Below are 22,027 nucleotides of genomic sequence, written 5' to 3' on the forward strand. Positions count from 1 at the left end.
TTGTCAGCACCACTGTTGTTTCTTCCTGCATATATGCTATGTAGCTATGGAACAAATGGGTTGGGGATAAAGATACCTAGCTCAATAAATTATCTAAATAGAAGGAGCTACAGCATTCTCCAGAGCCTAGATAACAATTTTGAATCAATAAGCATTCATGTACTGAAAGGGTGAAGAAAATCTAACATTTTATCTTCCTGATTGTGGAAACCATCAGGTTGTTAAAGTTCTAACTAATCCGTAATGTCATGTGTTAGAGGTAATGTGATCTTGAGCATATACTCTTGATACTTTTGGCTCCACTCTTACCAAGTTCATTCATCGCATGACGGTGCTCTTCATCAAATGAAAGCTTCATAAGAACACACACTGCAGGACAGATCTGATGGTCAACTGGAGCCGGCACTTGTCAGAACAAGGAAAATAATTACTATTTACTTCATCAATTAGTTATTTAACAAAGCAAAGCTTACAGAGGTTTAGAGAGGCTGTTTATTAGACACCTGAAAGGCAACCTAATTATGGGGGGGAACCCTACACAATTATGAAATAAACAGTTTCTACATTCTGCATAACTGTGTAGTCGTTCTGGACTTCAAAGCAACAACAAAGCATACGAGGTGATTGACAGATTGACTTCAAAGCAACAATAAAGCATACAAGGTGACTGACAAATGGGTGTCCTCATCCACCTACTACATTTGGCTCATGAGGGAAAACCTGACCAGGATCTGGCCTGCAGAGCCAAAAAGGTTTCCCCTCCTTATATACATGGAACGCCACACAAGAACTCGGGCCTCTTTTTTTTAATTATTTGTTTATAAGATTACCTGCCCTTCACAGTGAGACTACATAACGTTACATAACAACGGGCTACATAACAACATATAAAAACATAAAACAGATGAAAATCAGAATAATTTTAAAGCATATAGAACAGATGGAAAATTGGAGCAGAGCACTATAAATTCAGCAGAGGAGCCAAGGTAAAGAGAGGAGTCTTCAGTATGTGTCACAGGGAAGGGCTTGGAGCCAATCTGGGTCTCTGCTCTTGGACCTAGGAGCCCTAATGCATTATGGGGGCATGTTATCATAGGGGAATTTGCCTACCCCTCCTGCCTTCCTCCACCCCAGGCCAACTACAGTTCTTACAGTCTTCCTTCTTCGCCAGTTATGTTGCTGCAAAGTTTCTTCCCTTGCAAGATTAAAGTAGCAACAGAGTGGAATTATAGGAAAACTAAGCAAAAGCGACATGGGCTATAGTGGGCAGATTTGCCCATCATAACCAGAGGTCTCATCTCTCACACAGCTTGCTTGAAATTGCTTGTTCTACAAAGAACTCAGATTCGAAGCCGTAACATGAAAAAACACTTCATGCTGGTTTTCAAGTAAAAGCTTTAAACACAGTGACATACTTGGATTTTTGTCTTGGTCCATGCCTTGGTCATGTGCTTCCTGCCATTCCCAACACGTTTCACAGTAAGCTCGGATTTGTTCTAGAAGATGAAGGACTCTGATTTCTCGCCTGCCTCGCTTATCGTCAGGCTGCGAGTGAATGATATTATGCAGTGCTGCGCTGGCTCTGGCACGGGCTTCCTTACTACCCCGGGAGTTTCCCAACAACACTGAGTCTTTATCGTTGCCATGCAGAAGTTGAATGAGGAGCGGAAGACATCCAGACTGGCGCATAGCTATGCAGCTGTCCTGGGAGCTAGACATGGCTAGCAAAGTTCGTGACATGTCATCTTTATCATGAGTACCCAACATGGACAGCAATGAATACACCATTTCAACCTGCAAAGCAAGCAATTTTTTAAAAATGTTACCAATTTTTAAAGTATAAGCCATGGCATTTTTGATGAACTGATGATGAATTAAGCCTTTGGGCCTAAGTTAACAACTCTCAACGTTACAGATTCTGTATTGCACTATTCTTAGGCAGATAAAATAATGCTGACATAGTAGTACAAACTGTATCACCAAAATTAGTGGAGGATTCACTATGTGTTACTCTTGTCTGTAAACAAGACAGGGCACTCATAAACAATTATGCATTTTCAGAAAAGCTTAATGACACCCTCCTCATATTGTTAATGTAGCAGCAATCTATTGCCACATCATGAAATACAGTGGTGCCCCGCAAGACGAATGCCTCGCAAGACGAAAAACCCGCAAGACGAAAGGGTTTTCCGTTTTTTGAGGCACTTCGCAGGACGAATTTCCCTATGGGCTTGCTTCGCAAGAAGAAAGCCCATAGGGAAATCTCCGGGGACCTCTTTTAAATGCTGGCGGTGGGGAGCAAAGCCTTCCCCCCCCCCTCCGGCCTTCAGAAGAGGTCCAGGAAGGCCGGCGGGGGCCGAAAGGCTTTGCTCCCCACCGCCAGCATTTTAAAAGCAGTCCGGGATAGCAGGGAAGCGCTTCCCGCTATCCTGGACGGCTTTTGAAGGCAGGCGGGGGGAGCAAAGACTTTCGCCCCCCGCCCGCATTCAGAAGAGGTCCAGGACCTCTTCTGAAGGCTGGCGGGGGGCAAAAGTCCTTGCTCCCCCCTGCCTGCCTTCCCGGGAGAGCGGAGAAAAGCAGCGTGTTTCTCCGCTGTCCTGGACGGCTTTTGAAGGCGGGGGGGGGGAGCAAAGACTTTCGCCCCCCGCCCGCATTCAGAAGAGGTCCAGGACCTCTTCTGAAGGCTGGCGGGGGGCAAAAGTCTTTGCTCCCCCCTGCCTGCCTTCCCGGGAGAGTGGAGAAACGCAGCGTGTTTCTCCTCTGTCCCGGACTGCTTTTGAAGGGGGGGAGCAAAGACTTTCCGCTCTCCCGGGAAGGCAGGCACGGGGGAGCAAAGACCTTTGCCCCCCGCCCGCCTTCAGAAGAGGTCCTGGACCTCTTCTGAAGGCGGGCGGGGGGCAAAAGTCTTTGCTCCCCCGTGCCTGCCTTCTCGGGAGAGCGGACGGCTTTTGAAGGCAGGTGGAGGGGAGCAAAGACTTTTGCCCCCCCGCCCGCCTTCAGAAGAGGTCCAGGACCTCTTCTGAAGGCGGGCGGGGGGCAAAAGTCTTTGTCCCCCCCGCCAGCCTTCCTGGGGGCTTTTAAATCGCCCCGGGACAGCGGAGAAGTCCTCTGCTGTCCCGGGGCGATTTTTAAATGCTGGCGGGCGGCAGCGAAGCCTTCGCTGCCGCCCGCCAGCATTTTAAAATGCTGTCCCGGGGTTTTTTAAAATGCTGGGGGTGGGAAGAAAAGCCCTTGTCCCCCCCCTCAGCCTTCAGAAGAGGTCGGGGGACAGACTGTCCCGGACCTGGTCTGAAGGCGGTTTCCATAGGAACGCATTAATTGATTTTTAATGCATTCCTATGGGAAACCGTGCTTCGCAAGACGAAAAACTCGCAAGACGAAAAAACTTGCGGAACGAATTAATTTCGTCTTGCGAGGCACCACTGTACTAGTAATAGCATTGTGGTAGCTGCTTTGATTCTCCCATTCTGTAATGCTGAAGCAATTACTAAAGATTGACAGACTTGTTAGATTTTGTACATGACAAGGTCATCTGACACACTCAATGCGTCAGTATATACTGGGCAGCTGAAACCATCTCAAGGGCCACAATAATATTTCAAAAGCAGCATGAGACTTTCCCTGCAAAATGACTGCCCAGTTGGACAGAAAAAGATCAGCTAATTGGAGGTTGCCAGACAGGTTTGAAAGGGAACATCAATCAATCAGTCAATGTAAGTTTATTGTTCAAGTCAAAGGTAAACTTGCAGCAACAGTACCAATAAAACAATACATCCATAATATGAGCCAACATCTATGATGTAAGAGAGAGGTTACCAGAGGCACCAACAAACTTAAATTCAGCTTGGTTTCAAATCAAATTTCCGTAACACCACAACACTTTATAATTATTTTATCTAACCCCTTTTTTCCTTCAATGGGACTATCAATATTACTACCCTTTCTCAAAAGTAACATATTTTAAGTGTAAAATGTGGCATTAATAGCCTGTGACAAACTTTGGTTACCTTAGTACCTAGGTGATTTGTCAGTCTTCGAGGAACAGAGTAACTGCTGCTAGAACTCATAACACTTGATGTCTCATGGTCCATACGAGCAGCTGAACCCTAAGAGTTTAATCAACAATTTGGCGATGAAAGCATTAGCATAACACAAAATCATTTTAAAATTTCAGCATTTTAGAAGGCAACACGATTTAGAAGATAGGGTTAAACTGACATGTCAACTCTGTAAAAATCTAATTGTGCCAGAGGAGGGAAAGCTGCATCATGACCTGAGTCACAAAAGCAACAAGCGGTTAGCCATTTTGCCAGCAATGACAAAAATAGAATCTTTTAAATTATTGTTAACAATGTAACCATACCGTTTACACTGGAGGGTACGAGAATAGGAAGTGCTGCACTCACAAAGTAACATTTTTTTGTGAGAAATATTTCATTCCCTTAACCATAGTCCCTGGGCCAACCAACACAATTCTCTCTCACAGCGGTATTCAGCTCCCAGGTGGCATTTTCAAGCACAATTTCAGCATTACTGCTCTTTTCTCCTTCACTTGCACTACCAACCCCTCTCAATGTCAGGGATGCGCTTAGTCATACCAATTGCATTTTCTCTCTCTTTCTCCTCTCCCTTTAGGCACTGAAGTGACTACCCAAATTTCATTTAGGGGTGATCAGTTAAGTGTGACTGTGACATCATAGCATTTGCTGGGTTGCTGTCCAGTTAAAGGATGTTTAGTTTAAGTTACAGATAGGTAGCCGTGTTGGTCTGCCATAGTCAAAACAAAAAAAAATTCCTTCCAGTAGCACCTTAAAGACCAACTAAGTTAGTTCTTGGTATGAGCTTTCGTGTGCATGCACACTTCTTCAGATACACGTCAGATACTGGAAGGAATTTTTGATGTTTAGTTTATTTACTATTTGGCTTTTAGATGATCAACTAAGTTTAAATTATTGCAAAACTCAATGAAGGTGCCCTTTTCAAAGTTTCTGTAGTAGGGAGAGCATTTCTCCATAAATGTGAGAAACTTACATTTGTATATAGTATATACATCCTATTTCTACTAATTTCGAATAGGAATCAACTTAATTTAATCTGGGGGACTCAATACTGAGCACATCAATTAAATGATTAATAACTTGCATCCCAGTTTTCTTAGGATAGATCATGTGGCAAAGGTGATAATATCCTCTTGCCATTTAATCATTACTTCACTCCAGGAAAAGCCACTTGGGTAAGAAATCCCATTAACCTTTCCATGTACAAGCACCCAAAAGATCATTGTGAATACCAAACATTTGGCTATTAGGAGGACAGGACGCAAGGGTGGAAGCTTTTGGCTTCCAAGCAGAATTTCATTATGTTTTTATTTATACCCCAGCCAGATGGGTGGGGTATAAATAATAAAATTATTATTATTACTATTATCATTATTATCAGAATGAAGGTGTTTCTTGCCTTCCACCTATGAGATGCAGCAGTTATTAATCACACTGGGATCCTCTAATATTCTTCTTTTGGGGAGACAAGTGGAATGGGGGCTCTTACTAGGGCACTCTAAAACCGTTTTATGCAAGGTTTCGGCTTGCAGACCTGATCATTATTTGCCCGCCCACCCTAGGACTACCCACTTGTCAATCACCTGATGTCACAACAAAGTGAAACCACACAGGGAAATGTAAAATGCCTTTTAAAGTGCACCATAAGACCAGACAATCAGCTAGATGCAGGCTCTTAAGGAGCCCATTGCAAATCACTTGGCAAGACCCCATTGTGCAGCCCCCTGCCAATTAGCTGAGCAGCAGCAGCTGAAGACCCCTTTCAGGAGAGGAAGGTTGTTTACCTGCCTTGAACCTGTCATTAGGTATAGGGCTGGTGGGTGTGGCCTGGCTGCAACTGCCTGGCAGGGTTAGGGTTGACCTGACAGGTCTGATTAGGCCCCCAGGACAGAGGTTCTCCACCCAGATCCAGATCTTACTCTCAACACATAAGCAAGTCAGGCCATGTTTACCTTCCTCTACATTCCTACTGCTGTTTCAAAATTAAAAGAAATCCAGAAATGGTGGAAAGGAAGCACATGCAGCCCCTAAAGATCCACTCCACATCCAACTTGAATACAAATAACTCCCTGCTTGCATGCGTTCAGCACACACACAGTTTTTGGCCCCAGAAGGAGCGGTGGAATGGGCTTACATGTGCCCTGCCAAGGCACATGGTGTTTCAGAACACAACCCCCATGCAAACGGGGAGTTGCCAGTACAATGATGGCAGAAGTAATATAAAAGGGTAGTGGGCATAATTTTTATAGCACACTCATATCTGGGCTTTACACCTCCCCCACCACTTCCCAAAGGATTGGGGGTGCACCATGCATTTCTCCAGCCAAGGTAACCAAGCCCAATATTAGGAAACCTGTGTTTATTGTGTTCTCTTTGCCTCAACGGTTGCAAGACAAAAAGCTTGGCAGCTGCCTGCATTAGCGAGTATTTTCCAGGAATGAAAGAAAGTTCAGAGCTGAAGTAGCAATAGGGCAACAGATAGTGCAGTTTGCCACTTTGCTGTTTGGTCCAACAGTATAGAGCTGAAAGTGGGACAGACTTTAATCAGTGGACTTTTTAATTCTGTGCTTGGTCCAAAGGCAATTTGCTCCTCTCATCCTCCTTCCTGGCAGCCTCCTTGCTCAGAATCATTTTTTTAAAAATGTTTTCTGCATAAGTACTGCTTATTCCAGGGGAATGGCAAAGCAGTAGCATATTTACTCAATTTTTTTTTAAAATTGTGACGGGTAGAATTTAAATCCAAAGACTTCACTGAAATAGTAAGGTTCTTGTCTAATATTTTGGTTTGTAAATGACACTTGCTAGTCAAGGCCCTCACAGACTGCATATATATTTAAAAGATTATTTAATGGAAGTGTTTATATTTATGTGGCCCAAGGATGGCGCTCTACACATACAGGTGCTCCAAGGGGCACATGAAAAACCTTCCCATACAAATACCTCACCATTACTTCAAATATAGGTGGGTCTTCTAGGCTAACAGCAGTTGTTGAACTACAATTCCCATCAGTCCCAGTCATGTTAGCCAATGGTCCAAAGATTATGGGAGCTGTCCTTTTTCAGTATCTAGAGGGACACAGGTTGATCAACCCTGCTACAGGCAATATATTAACCAATTTTTTTTTTTAAATGTAACAATTCAAGGAAGGACAGAAAAAATATGAAAAAGATACAGTAAAACTGGTTGTGTAAATAAGGGAAAAAATGATGATGAATAAGGCAGTGATTATGAGAGAGCAAGAGAAGAGAGTCTTTACACTAAGCTGTCCTCTGCCACAGAAATAGCTGGAAAAGCACACAAAGTGAAAGCACTGCAGCTCCAATGATGTGTCCATGGAACCTAGTACTAAATTCCTTATAATAATCAAACCTGCTTTGGATAAGCTATAGAGCTTAAACATTGGCAATTGTGAAGATGACCAATCAATTTGTTCTTCCAGAAATTGTTAGAAAGCCCTGAATTTGACAAAAGACCCAAATAATGCTGAACTGTATTTTTCAACTAATCTTACTGAAGACAGAACCAGTGTTAAATATACCCCAAACCTATTAAAATAGTAGCAAAAAGGAGTCCTTGGAATGTACCAATCCTCATCTCTTATTGGACACTCACTCTACCTCTGCCACAACCCTTTCTGATCCTGCTTGAATATACTCTTATTTTTTTCTCATCAACGCAACTAGTTCTGCTACATTCCCATCCTACTGTCTTCAACTCTATTCTCAACTCACGCGGTGCAGTTTTTTATTCTTATTTTAATATTCTCTCTATTGAAACACATCGCCAAATGGATTTTTCTTGTAAAAATGAAGTTCACTCCTATCCTTTAGCTAACTTAGGAGCATCCACATTTCAGCGAATTTCATTTGCTCTCCCTAAATGCAGCAGAGCGCATGCAGAACAGTGCAGTCATGCAGAAAGAAGTGTCGCCTTCTGAAAAATACTATGGTAGCCAAATCATCAAGTATAATATTCATTTGACTATCAAAAAAATGTCTGGGCTTGACCAGGGTATTTTATTTTTTAAATTATTTTTTGCCTTCTAGTAATAATATTCTCTGCCACAAGGTAGGTTGACCATAGCTCCAGAAATGAAATACTGGTGCCCAATCCATTAAGCCTTTTCCCCCTGGCCTTGCATAAAAAGGAGGTAATCCCCCAGATGTCTCATAGCAAGATGGATTGAATGACTCATATCCATAAAGCTAGGGGGGTGGGGAAATAACATTAATACTATAAGCACAATTTTTTATGAGGCAAAGTCAGAATTGTTCTAAAGCACCAGGGTTATTCATACCAAGCTCTCTGGCTATAAGACACTTTTCTCATCACCTCCTGAGTTCATCCACATTAAGGTCCCATACAAGGCTATGCTGTATCTTATTTACAAGAACATTTTTTTAATTGGTTTTAAATCAGAGCAAATCGGGTTTAAACTGTATGTCAGTCTAAATGAATGTTTAAAATATTCCACATGATGAAAACACAACTGGACAACAATCATATTATTATATACATAGCAAAGGAACAGCAGGAAATAATGAAAAATATATCTGCTTCCAATATAAATGAACAATTTGACTGATAATTTATTATTCTAGTGGTTTATAACACTACCTTCCACACACACACACACCCAAATTTATAATCATAAGCTTCGACTTTGAAGCCATAAAAATAATGCAGAATTAGCAGCCATTTTAAAATAGTATCAAAGAAAATTCCCTGTATTAATCACATTTTAACTTGAAAACCTGGCTATATCAACATGAATTTGATAACCATGCAAGGCTCCTTTCCCTTAAATTCACACACAATAGCAATCTGACCAAGATTTGTACTTGCTTACAGTGTAGAACATTTAAATTCTATCTATATGGTACATTCCTTTGTAACAGATTAAAGAGCACTCATCTCCTCCAGCACAAAGCCTTCTCTGATTTAGTGCACCTGAAGGAATCCATTCGCGCACAATTATACTGCCATAGCAGAATCACTATATCCCACCTCCCCAAGCACCCTATGTTGAAGCATTACTTATAAATAAAATGTTGACTTTACCTGACTACTGCCAGCAGTTGCCACGCTGATTTCTGCTGCTCCTTGACCTTCATTTTGCCTCTCAGCTTCATGCGAGCCTGCATCGTGCTTGCTTGGAGGTGTCCTCTGTCAATGTAAGAGTTTGCAACATTTTACGCACAGAAATGGAGTACGCTTCCACTTTAAGCTTAAAACTGTGAGCACGTCAATGCTGTAGCTTCACGAACCACTGAACTATGCTTTATTTTTCATAACCTCTAGCCTCAATAATTAGCAGCCGAGAGCGACCGCCTTAGCAAAATTGCAGGATGAAAGTGAAGCATGTCCTCTGAGGATTATAGCTCTAGAAGACAAAGGATTTGCTGTGAGATACAAAACACCATCCTCCACCAGCTGTGCTCACATCACTATCAGAAATGTAACAGAATTGGAGCAAACAACTGTCTCCTCTGCAATGTCACATGATCTATGCACTTACTGGAGGCTATGACTGGAACAGTTAAAATATTACTTACGCTTCGCAATCAAATAGAAACACCTTCTGGGTGGATAGCCCAAAATACACATAGTACGCCCGTTTTGTACTATTTGGAAGCTTTCCACAATTTAGTTATAGCATGACACATATCAGAGCATCCATCTTAACGTGAAAGAAATTTAGACAAGTGGTTTGTCCCCAGACTAATCGTTCTGCAACTCAATGAATAAAATTGGGCAACGTAACAGTGCTTTTTCCTATTAAAAAGGCAAACCAATATATAGAAAATAAAACCCAGATTTTTTTCATACCATCTTAAAGGTAATGAAAGTTAAAGGTTGTGAAATTTTATTTTTAAAAGTGACTCAAATGCACAAAGAACTGCATACAGAACAGGAGATACACCTTTATTCAGTTTTTTACTGTCTGAAGCTTCATTTATACATCCCTTATGAAAAAAAACCCTATAGAACAGTTTTAAAGGAATCACTAGCCCCACTATAAAAAAGGTTAGATCTCTACCGCCTACAAACATTGTATGGCCATGTGCATTTCAAGAAGTTCAGTGCTGTATTAGACTGTGCGGTTCTATGTCTGAAGCTAATGGCAATAATTAAATTGAACATGGGGCTATTAGAGAATAAACTGGGACACAAAATAATCTACAGTAATAATCCAGTACAGTGGTACCTCGGATTAAGAACTTAATTCGTTCTGGAGGTCTGTTCTTAACCTGAAGTGTATGTAACCCAAGGTACCACTGTATGTTCAATCTTTTTCTCCCCCTCCATCCATGATAAAAGTCAGAACTCAGGGACCTCCACTGAAGCTAAATGTTGAAAGATTTAGGAGAGACTAAGGAAGTACTTATTCACACAGTACATAGTTAAATTATGGAATTCACTTCCACATGCTGTAGTGATGGCTACCAACTTCGATGGTTTTAGTGGAGGGTTAGATGAATTCATGAAGGATAAAGCTGGCCATTGTGGCTAGTAGTCATGGATATGTTCTCCTTCTGCTACAGGGGCAGCAAGGCCAACAGGGGGATACAAGTGCTTTAAAACAAAGTCAACTGGACAATTCTGAAGGAAGTCAGAGCACAAAATGCGTAGGCAGTTCTAATGCTTCAGCACTTGGCAGGCAGCACCACTGCTAAGATTTTGTGAGAGACTCCCAGAGCCTGTGCAAGAGCTTCCCAGAGCTCGGTAAGCAAGTCTGAGAACTTAAAAGCTCTTTCTGCGCCAAGAAAACCCAGTGTGGAAAGAAAGAAAGAAAGAAAGAAAGAAAGAAAGAAAGAAAGAAAGAAAGAATAATAAATAATAATAATAATAATAATAATAATAATAATAATATGTATACCTCGACCATCTGGCTGGGCTTCCCCAGCCACTCTGGGTGGCTTCCAAAAAATTATTAAAATACTGTAATACATCAAACATTAAAAGCTTCCCAATTGCTTGTGCAATTTCAGCAGGCCGACTATGGAGCATGTAAAGCTGAAATTGCACAAGTTAAATATGCACAAGACGCAAGTTGACTGTATATGTATCTTGGTTTTCTTCCCAGGAGCTCAAGGCTGTGATCACTGTCTTCCCCTTCCCTTTTTTCATATTCACAACAGCCCTGCAACGTAGGCCAGGCTGAGAGTTGGTAGTTCAGATATCCACATACTTAAAAGTATTTTTGGCCGGTTATCATATATAAGGGTTGGCAAAAAAGATTTTCCCATTTGGGTAATAATAATAATAATAATAATAATAATAATAATAATAATAATAATAATAATATATTTATACCCCACCCATCTTGTAAACTTCAGGCCTATGAAACATTGCAGTTAAAGCAAGGAAGATTCTTTTCTAGCTTCCTTTACATTATCTTTGAATGACATTACTGAAGAATTTAAGAAAAGCCCTGCTGGACAAGGACCCATCTAGCCCAGCATCCTCTTCTCACAGTGGCCAATCCCTTTTCTATGAAATGCCTGAAAGTGCAATGAAACCCTCCCCGTCCTTTGGGAATACAGCAAACTGTATTCAAGCAACTGTGGGGCCAGAGAATAGCCTTATCCTCCATGAATTTGTTTAATTCCCTTTGAAAGCCAGGCAAATTGGTGCCCTTCACTGCCTCCTATGTGAGTGTTTTACGCAGTTTAACTATGTGCTGTTTGACATATATTTGCATCTTGCTTTTTTATCCAGCAGCTTGTACATTTCCCTCCCCTCCCAAACTTTTTATATTTGCAACAGCCCTGTGAAATAGGCTAGGCTAGGCTAAGTAAATATAAGTACATATGCAGCAGTTCTTGCCACTGGGTTGTGAGACAGGGAGGGGGAGTGTAGGGGCCCTAATCCACATACAGCAGACAGGTCCAGGAAATCCTGTTGGCATCCCTGGATTATTGCCAGTTGCTGGGAATCAAGAGTAGGAAGAGTGCTTTTGCACTCACATCCTGCTTACAGGCTTCCTACAGGAATCTAGTTGGCAGCTGTCAGAACAGGATGGGCCTTTTGTCTGATCCAGAATGGCCCTTCTTATGCTCTTATGTTTTTATTAAATGTGAGCTACACTTATATTGCATATGACATTACACAGTGATAGAAACACATTTATATAAATTAATCAGTTACATTTCAGAGTAAGCCTTCTCAGCTTTCTCCTGCTCCCCCTCCCCCACCAAGACATCTGTCAAGCAAGCATGCCTTCAAACGTTAAGAAAGAATCTACTGAAAATAGCAAGCAGCAGAACTAAGCTGAACACGATAAAAACAACACGAAAAAGCAAAAGGGAGTTGGGAGGGAAACTTTGTATTGGCGGGGGTGGGGGAGTAATCAAACATACAAAATATGCTAATTAACCAAATAATAAAGAAAAAGCAAGAGATAATCTTTATATAAAAATACCTATCAGCTGCATTAAAGTCATTTTTCAAGCTTAATTACTGGGGAGGGGGGAGGGGACAGTGGGTCAAACACAGAAAATATATTGTGTGTGTGCATTTCTGTGTTGAGGGAGACCCCTTTTAAATGTTTTTGGTTAACGGAATTTGAGAAACACAGTTTGACAAAGTCCATCTTACCAGCTTAAAGGGAGGAGGGGAGTCACAGCAGACTAAGAATCTGCTACTAAAGACACACAAAAGATATTCGTACATACCCATGCACAGTCGACACCTAAAAATTAAGGCTGGTAGCAAGAAACAATAAATAATTTTCCAGCCCAGTTAGTCACACAAATCATGTTGTTGTATCTTGGGATGTGTGGTCAGGGAGATTTAATACAAGTAACACAGGGAATCTTAATTCTCTTAGTGTTTTCCAAGCCAAATTGGCTGTCTAGCAACTATCTTAACAAATATTCAAATCACTGAATTCCATTATTTAGTCATCTATAAGTTTCATTTTCAGCAAAATGTAACTATCTTTATAAAGTGCTGTTTTACTGAACCCAGCATCTCACCCCTCTCACTTTTTACAGCTAACCAGGATGCAATATGTCTGACAGGCATGAAGCCAACATAATTAGTTTCAATCTTCTGCTAAAAGTTTGCAAACTCTTACAGTATTTGAAATTAATCATGGTTAGTGCCATAATTTATTTAAAGCACTTATATTCAAAGCAGCTGAAGAAAACATCCTATAACGCTGCCATACCAAAAAACCTGTACAGATCTAATAGAAATCTACAACAAAGAAGATCAAAACCACCAAAAACAATAATCAATCAATCATAGCATCACTAAAATAAAAGCTAAGGGAACAGTCAATTTAAAACAGCCAAGTCTGCGAAATCAGTCCAGTATCGGACAGATGTCTAAAAGGAAAAGTACTGGAGCCTGAAACGTAAGGGGAAGTGGTGAATGGGAGTGAAAGGAGGAAATCTGGACATGAGATAAGAAGGAAAGAGAAATGAACACATGTAGTACTCCAGATCTTCTATCATAGCTTAGAGACTGGGACGGGCAGTATTTCAGTGGTAGAGCATATGCTTTCACGCAAAAACCAAAACCAAACTCATATTGGCTCCCTGATATTGCCAGATAGGGTGGGGAATGTGTCTGTCGGAAACCTCGCAGAACAATTACCAGGTAACGTAGACAAGGAGTTGGGAACTGGATACAACCTGCCAGCCAGATCCTGGGTTTCTTCCTAGCAGGCCATTATAACAGATGGACAGAGCCCTGCCCACCTGCCAATCACCTGATATCAAGTGACCAATTTTTCCTTTGTACTGCACTATAAAAGTAAATCCAAGCCAAGTGAAGCTTGACTTTACTGTCAATCAGCTGACAGGCAGTGATTTCAAGCCTGCTTTCTGCAGAGAACAGCTGCTCACTGGGAACTCTGTTGCACAGTCAATCCAGCAGGCTTGGAGTCACTGCTTATCAGCTCATCACCTGGTCCACTTTGGGAAGGAGTAAAGGTAAAAGGACCCCTGATCATTAGGTCCAGTCGTGACCGACTCTGGGGTTGCGGCGCTCATCTCACTTTATTGGCCGAGGGAGCCAGTGTACAGCTTCCGGGTCATGTGGCCAGCATGACTAAGCTGCTTCTGGCAAACCAGAGCAGTGCATGGAAATGCCGTTTACCTTCCCGCCATAGCGGTACCTATTTATCTACTTGCACTTTGACATGCTTTCGAACTGCTAGGTTGGCAGGAGCAGGGACCGAGCAACGGGAGCTCACCCCGTTGTGAGGATTTGAATCACCGATCTTCTGATCGGCAAGTCCTAGGCTCTGTGGTTTAACCCACAGCGCCACCCGCGTCCCTGGGAAGGAGTAGACTAACCCAAAGAGGTGTCAACAAGTGCACTTTAGGAGTCCCAATTGGGCACTGGCACTTGTGTCTCTACCTGCCCTGCAACTGAATGCACCTTCCTGTACATATTTTGGCAGGACCTCACTACAAAAGCTATAAAACTTCAGACATGGAATACAATAGCTAGCAAAGGGTTCCAAACTCTCACAATAATTAAAAAGACCATAGGTGATAGAGATTAAAAATTCTGTACACATCTATACCTGAACTCTGAGCATTTTCTCTCTCAGAGGCCGAAAGGGTTCATTAAAAAATGAAGATAAAAACACCAACAGCACAATTTATTTGATCTCATGGCCAGTCTAGGATTGCTGAGCAGTGACTACTTTGAGTTTCTCTCTTATGACTGATACCATGTAGCTTTAAAGCAAGAGTAAACTGTAATGTATCTCTTATTGATCTGTTTTAGTGATGGATCATATGAGCTACCTTGAATACGTCACGCTCGAAGATGAAAAGCAGGATACGAGTTCTTTAAACAAGGAAACTGCTGTCTTGACTAAAGCAACACAAAATTGCTCAGCCACAGGTGAGTAACCACAAAGAGTTATTAGTTACCGTATTTTTCGCCCTATAGGACGCATCTAGTTTTTGGGGAGGGAAATAAAGGGGGGGGGGAAATTATCCCCCCAGCCACGGATATCTGCCCAAAGCGCGGGGCGCTCTGCTTCAGCACACCCTGCACTCCGGGCAACAGGTGGCTATCCGCAGCCTAGGGAGCTTGCTGATAGCTTCCTGAAGCCTGGAGAGCGAGAGGGGTCGGTGCGCATCAACCCCTCTCACTCTCCACACTTCAGCGAAAGCCTGCATTCGCCCCATAGGACGCACACAGATTTCCCCTTCATTTTTGGAGGTGAAAAAAAGTGCGTCCTATAGGGCGAAAAATACGGAATTTATACAGAAGGTCTCCTTGTTCAGTCAGGTCTACTTATTTGTTTCAAACATGCATGTACAGTACATAAATAAAGGGCAGGAAATAAATACTAACCTCTGCTTCAGCAGCTTGGGACTGCAAGAGTTGTCTTATACGTAGAATATCCTTTTCAATTTGTTGAATTCTAGCAACTCTCACCTTGGAAAAATGAAGTTCAGATACAGGTTTATAACCTTGTTGCCTACCCATCCACAGCAATCAAACTTTTAAAAAGCCGCGTTACTATCAAAAGGTGCCTGTTTGCAAAGGATCTATGCTAGACAGGAAAGGGGGTAATTCTCCCCTCCCCATGAAGGCTGATCCCCCACCTTTATGAAGCAATTAGGTTTCATAAAAGCCCCCACTAGTACCAAATGGGAGTGTTTCAAAAGCCTGCATGGGGAAGCAGGGCTAAGGAGGGAAGAGAGAATGAAGTGTGTGCATTGCAAGACAGTGAAAATGTATGGATGCATGTGCAAGGATGAAGGAGAAAGTGCACCCCCTCTGCTTTTGCTTCTGCCCCGCCCCCGGCATGCACCCTGCCCCATGAGTGAACATAGGTTCCTTACCCCTGCTACAGGCAGAGAAATATTATTTGGTGAGGCAGTCAGAAATTTATGCACTATAGTGTTATGAAAGCTAACTAAGTTTACTGTTGGCACAGACACCCTTTCAAATTTTGTAAAACCTTGTTATGTAATTACCTGTGCTCTCTTCTCCATGTCTTGGCAAGTGCCTAGCTGTTCTTCCATAGCAGCCCTGATCTGCCTTGCTTCATACTCCAATTGTCTTCTAGTCATATCTGTCTGCAAGGAGAACTAGAACCAAAACACATTCAGTTATGTTGCTGATAAACCATTCATATAATAACAATTAATTTAAAAATGAAGATCCTATGTCTATAATTTAGAACACCACCTCATTAATGTCTCTTGTCCAATATGACAAAGACTGCAACATTGGCAGATTGAGGCCATTCAAAAAAGAAAATCTATAAAGATGTAAAAGGCAATTAAAATATTTGCATACATTTTGCTGACTTCTTAACTCCCTTCCCTAATGTAGTAAGATACCATCCCAATATCTGCAAGCTTGAAGGTCCCATTATTCCTCTACTTTCCTTTTTGAAACTTCTTGGGATGTTGGAAGGACAGATACTGAAGAATACTAGTCAGGTAAGGAATCCTCTTCCCATTCACACAGTTTCTTTTTAGCCTCACCTGTCTTTAGGTTGTGGAATGTGGGAAGTATAAGAAGCTATACAGTCCATAGAGCCCCATCCTTTGATTGTTTTAATACTGAATAGTTGAGATATATTGAGTTACAAATTTAAACGAAAAACAAGGATACCTTGAGACCTTGCATACAAATTCAGCCTTTCACATTTTTATATTTTAGCTCCTGCCATGAAGGCTAGGAACTTTTTAAAAGTCAGATCTCAATAAACCAAGTATCATGTCACAATTCTTGGATATAGATGAAGTATACAGATTTAGAGAAAACACGTAACTCTGAACCCCTATAGCGGTGATTGCTCATCCACATACAACTGGCTAATTTCCCAACAAAGCATAACTAAGTCTATAATGCACACTAATTATTTTTGCAGTTTGGCATCAAGTTCCATTGTAAATCATTCCGAGAAGCAATTTTATTAATGCTAACATGAAGACTGCCAAATAAGCTAATGATACACTGCATAAGGCTGGAAAAAAGTTCTAGACTAGACTCCTACGTGGAAGACAAGGGGGAAGAGGGACCAGATAGCTTGATATTTCCCCCTTCTATGCTGATATTAGTCTAAAAGCAAACGGAAGCTGGTATTGGTATGGTTATATAAGTTCTCACTTTTACCCCATTCTCTTTAAGTATGTGTGGCCTTTTGCGCAGGAGTTAATTTTTAAAACACCAATGTTGCACAAGCAAAATGCTCCAATATGTGACCACAGTGGAGAAATTCTAATATGGACATGGATGAAAAAAATTATTATTATCCAATACAGAGGAATGGTGATGGGAACTAATGGATGTAAAGCTAATTATTATTAATAATAAAGAAGTATGGTTTAACAAAGCAGAGACGATAGACTGAGTGCCTTAAATAGACCTTTTCTAAGGTAACCAGCAGACAGAGAATCAGAAGTTTTCCCCATCTTTATCCTTGGTGTTTCTTATCTGTGTGTTCTTTTCTTCCTCCCCCTCCCCCCCACTTCTCTCTTTCTTGTCTTTTCAATTCTATCTGTTCTAGACATTATTTTATTGTATTGTGAAAACTTTAAGAAAAATTGATTAAGAAGAAAAATGGAGCTCACAAAAGTGATGTTTTCCCCGCCTCACTTTACAGCATCTTGTGCTCTCTGAAAAGCATCTCCAAAGAAGTCAATAAAAAATCATGGGTGTGTTGCTGGAGCTGGAGGAGTCAACTGCCTAAAAACGGACAGAATAATTTTGCACCTGTGGAGTGCAAAGATGCTTTCATTTGAACTGGGGCAATTCTGTCTTTTCACTGCAGCCCCATATGTCACAGCCCACAATGTTTGGTGGGATCCAACCCCACCTCTGCAAAAGATTTCTTGAGAGCTACAGGAGAGACTGTGGTAAGGATTCATTTTGTGAGCTGCTTCCACTTGCGCAGTGTTGGGAATTGAATTTATATTGATTGTATTGGGCTGAATATGTCGCTACAATTACCACTTACGTTTTCAGTAAGAGGAAGACTATCTATCCTCTTCGTCAGATTCTGAAGCTGAGCATAATACCAGTCTTTTTCTTTTTCCTCCTTTTCAAGCTCAGCTAGCAAGAGAGACCTATAAATGAAGAAGCAAATGTTAGTCATTAAATTCTGCCAGAAGTTGTCCAAATGCTTAAAAGGTAACAGGTGTAGAAAAACTGTCTCTTCAACATAAAGTTGAAAGAAATGCGACTTCTGTGCGTACAATGGTGAAATGGGTTGGAGAACATTGTCATTTTATGTAGGACATACGATAGCCGGGGGTGCCATAGCTTTTAGTCATAAATCATCTCTGCTGTATTGTATCTAACATGAAATGAAATGCTCAGGGTTTGACACAAATCTTCTGAGTCAAATTGCCTCCTGCTGAGCCAGTTCAACTAAAGTACACATTTTAAATGGAATAACCAAATAAAGTTAATTGACTTTATAAATGTGCTTTCATAATTCTCAGTGTTCAATTTGCAGCCTTTATTAGAGGGAAAGCTATATGAAGCATACATAAAATCATTTCTATGAAGACAATTTTTTTTAAAGGACTGCAATTGAAAAAAAAAGAAAAGACCTTACTCAAATTTGTGGAAGAAAAAAATTAAGGGAAAAAACAACACAAATTGCTTTCCATTATGATTCCATGACCTCTGACTTCCTTTACACTTGTGCAAATATCTATCCAGAAGGCATTTCCTACTTTTTTTTCTGAACACAAACAAAAAAGAAACTCAAGAATAACACTAGCATAAAGCCTTGACACAGTTGGAACACATTCCATGAAATGCCTTGACGAAGAGGAACGGCTTAACCTGGCACAAAAAATAAATCAATTCTGGAGTCAGGCAAGCATAATTCAGATGAGCATTCCATTGACAGGGGGCCACAACCGAGGAGGCCTTTGCCGCTTGATGCCACTCTCAGAGCCTCTGTCAAAGAAGGCAGCTGGGCAAGGGCCTTGAGTTGTACCTTGTATTATATATTGTAGTATCTAATTATAAATCATCATAGAAATAACTATTAATGCAACAAGATCAACAGCAATGAATAACTTCAGTTGCCAAATATCTATGCTTCAACTGTTCAAGAAAAACAAAATCAAGTTTATAATTTAGAATCAATGTGGCATATGAGATAGTGTTAGCTTTGCATGAAATGAACCTTAAAATCCTCACAGCGACTGGCTGACCCTAGCAAGCTATTATTACCCTAACCTCTTTCATTGGGTTGTGCGAATAAAATGGAAATACTCCTCCATCTGTGCTCAAAATCTTTGGTGGAGGGGCAGAATATAAAATGTTACAAACTTTATGATTATTATATAGGTTGTCTCTTGGAATGATGTTTGATCTTTTCTTACACACTACATTATACTGTAAAGCCACACAGACACTAATACTAAGAATTTTGTCTACTCCTATAACCCATAGCCAACAAAGTACAAATACAGAATACAGAATATGCCGTAATTCCTAGCTTGCATCCAAAGATTCCTGTGCGTAAGCAGAAGGTACTTTCATGGTTGCACAATGTCTGGTTCCCCTTGTCCTCCCTCTGCTGATCCCTGCATATCTGAAAAGCCACCCTTGAGGAATGGAGGACCACCCATAATGCTATATGATAATGTGTAAGAACATGCAACTATGAGAGAGATTTCAGTCAAGGGACCCTTCCTCACACACCTTCTGCTCATGCATGCTCACCCCTGGATCCAAGCCCTTGATAACCGCAATTAAGAATGAAACACGTCATTAACAACTAAAACATATGCATATTCTGAAATGCTCTCGTATAAGTTAATGAACTGTATGTATTAACATCCTATGGTCTATGGGGAGCAACTCTGAGTCTAGATTTCCAGCTAAACAGATTATTGGAAGGAAGAGGCAAGTGCCTACATAAGTCACCTCTCCATGAATACCGATTAAGGAGAGAAACGTGGAGTTGATGTGCTTTCAGAGTATCCTTCCCATCAAGGACACAGGTTGGCATAGGTAGCTTTTGTTCAATACAGAGATCTATGAGCAGAGCAGCAGATTGTGCTCATGCTGGTGGACAATTGAACCAGATGTTCTGCAAAGCACTAGTGAATATTTTGTTTCAACATGCATTCCCAGACTTGTAGAAATGGAATCATGATTTCTTCAGAATTATCAGAATACCAGGCAAGACACAGGACTTGAAATATTTTGTCATGTCCCCTACCCAAAGAAGAGAGGGGGACTTTTAAAATTGAAGTATTTTTCATAAAACACGTAATATGATATAAAACATTACCTCTCTTTCTCCAGTTCTTCTAAATAACCAGTGCTCTCCCTGCTTCCATTCATAAAACCTCTTCGAGGAAACGATCCCATGGGAACAGGGCTGCACTCTCCTGATCGACTAGAAACTGACCCTTCCCGGCTTCCGTACGAACGCATGGATATCTTTGGCCTTAACTTCACTCCAGGGAAGTTATTGCTGTCCAAGTTCAATTCTGAATGGAAATAAAAAGTGCCAGATATCTAACATATGTAAAAGCTAGTTACATCTTAATTTTTCAAATGACCTTTTCTCCTCTTAATAGATGGAACAGGTAACAAATGCCCTAATACAATCTAAAGTCAAAATGTTATAGTCAGAATTGGCAGAGATTATTATTAATCAACGAACAAGATAATCAAATGGTAGTCTATGAGTCAGATTCCCCCTCTACCCAAAACAACTTCATCAGAAGCCTTGCAGCCCTATGAAATTTTAATCAAGGTGTAACTTTATCATCATAACAAACTATTTTTAAAAAATTAAAGTTGCAAGAGAAAGGAGATATTGCAATGCCGTTGGAATGCCTGCTTCATAACTGTAAAGCCCATATTGTTAGGTAACACCCACTTTAGGTATGAATGTTTAAGACGTTTATGTTGCAAAAAATATTTAAAGACCCATATGGTAATCCAAGATAAACAATTATTTACACTGACAACTTTTGTTTGGCAAAACTGGCTGTGTTTTTCCAAGTTTACCTTTAAGACGTTCCAGCAAATCAATCTGTCCAGATGAAGCCATTGCTTCATCTTCAATACTTCCTTGCAGCTGTTTCAGCACCTCCTAGAAAATAAGAAGCAGTACACCACAGTGAGATACCAAAAAGTTACTATTCTGTAACATCTCCCACTCCAACAGCAATGTTTTTTTTACAAACTAAACCTTTCTCACTCAGCCTTGGCCAAAACTGGTTAGTTGCTTTTGCTGAAACTTTTAGTAAACAGTTTTACAATTAAGGGTTCAAAAAAGTACTTGAAATTTCAGTACTACGCATGCGGATTATAAACAGAAGAGATTCACCCCAAAATTGACTGTAATTTTATTTTATTTGAAAAAAATATATAGACTAGTAAACATTAGCAATACATCAGTGTACAATAAAAATGTAATACATAATACAGATAAAAAACAGTTTCCCAAAAGAAATCTGATACTCCATGAGAGTCAACTTTTAATTGAGGAAAGCATGTAGAAAAGGGGAACTTTTAGTATCTAGTGAAATATTGTAAGGTCAGAGCCTGTCTAACTTCAAAGGGCAGCATATTCCACAAGGCAGATGCGCCATTACACACAGGGGCGGATCTACTATGAAACTAATGAAGTTTAAGCTTCAGGGCTCCTAATCCCGGAGGGGCCCCAAAAGCAACATTAGTCCACATTGCTTTAAAAAATGGCTCTAGTAGACCCAATTTGGATTGGACGACTCTCAACTAATTATTATTATTTTTTGTATATAGTTCAACAATCCCAAAGTTTGAGAGTTAGTAGCACAGATGTTGCAAAGGTATAGTGATCTGTCATGGAGCCACCCTATTGAAGAAGATAACAGTGATTACTCAGACCTCGCTGCTGGTTGCAAAGGCGCCCCCACGACAGTTCAAGCTTCAGAAAAGCCCCCAAAATGTAGGTCCACAACTGACTACACTGAAGGACCTAGTCTTTGATTCTATAGTGTTCAAATTTTAC

The 22,027-nt window shown here is 40.8% G+C and overlaps 1 protein-coding gene and 1 long non-coding RNA gene across 6 annotated transcripts in view; one reads left to right on the forward strand and one right to left on the reverse strand.

Annotated features, from left to right (window-relative positions):
• The window catches only part of APC (APC regulator of WNT signaling pathway), a 65,065-nt gene that overhangs the window by 15,435 nt on the left and 27,603 nt on the right, over positions 1-22,027 (reverse strand). For 4 of the 5 annotated variants that reach the window (XM_083702174.1, XM_083702175.1, XM_083702176.1 and 1 more), the window contains 9 exons: positions 21,040-21,124; positions 20,312-20,513; positions 18,011-18,119; positions 16,017-16,130; positions 15,388-15,471; positions 9,121-9,225; positions 4,008-4,106; positions 1,416-1,794; positions 310-405 (listed from right to left, as the gene is read on the reverse strand). In XM_083702174.1, the coding sequence (XP_083558300.1) occupies positions 310-405; positions 1,416-1,794; positions 4,008-4,106; positions 9,121-9,225; positions 15,388-15,471; positions 16,017-16,130; positions 18,011-18,119; positions 20,312-20,513; positions 21,040-21,124 (1,273 nt within the window). Of the gene's footprint in view, positions 1-309; positions 576-629; positions 1,795-4,007; positions 4,107-9,120; positions 9,226-15,387; positions 15,472-16,016; positions 16,131-18,010; positions 18,120-20,311; positions 20,514-21,039; positions 21,125-22,027 lie in introns of all 5 variants that reach the window. The other variant, XM_083702178.1, reaches the window with a different exon arrangement.
• On the forward strand, positions 11,382-17,839 carry LOC310827021. The gene is made up of 3 exons (XR_014556141.1): positions 11,382-14,928; positions 16,378-16,487; positions 17,825-17,839. It is a non-coding gene; the product is annotated as an uncharacterized lncRNA (long non-coding RNA).

Source organism: Podarcis gaigeae, assembly GCF_964106915.1.
Source record: "Podarcis gaigeae genome assembly, chromosome: 11".
Lineage (NCBI taxonomy): Eukaryota > Metazoa > Chordata > Lepidosauria > Squamata > Lacertidae > Podarcis > Podarcis gaigeae.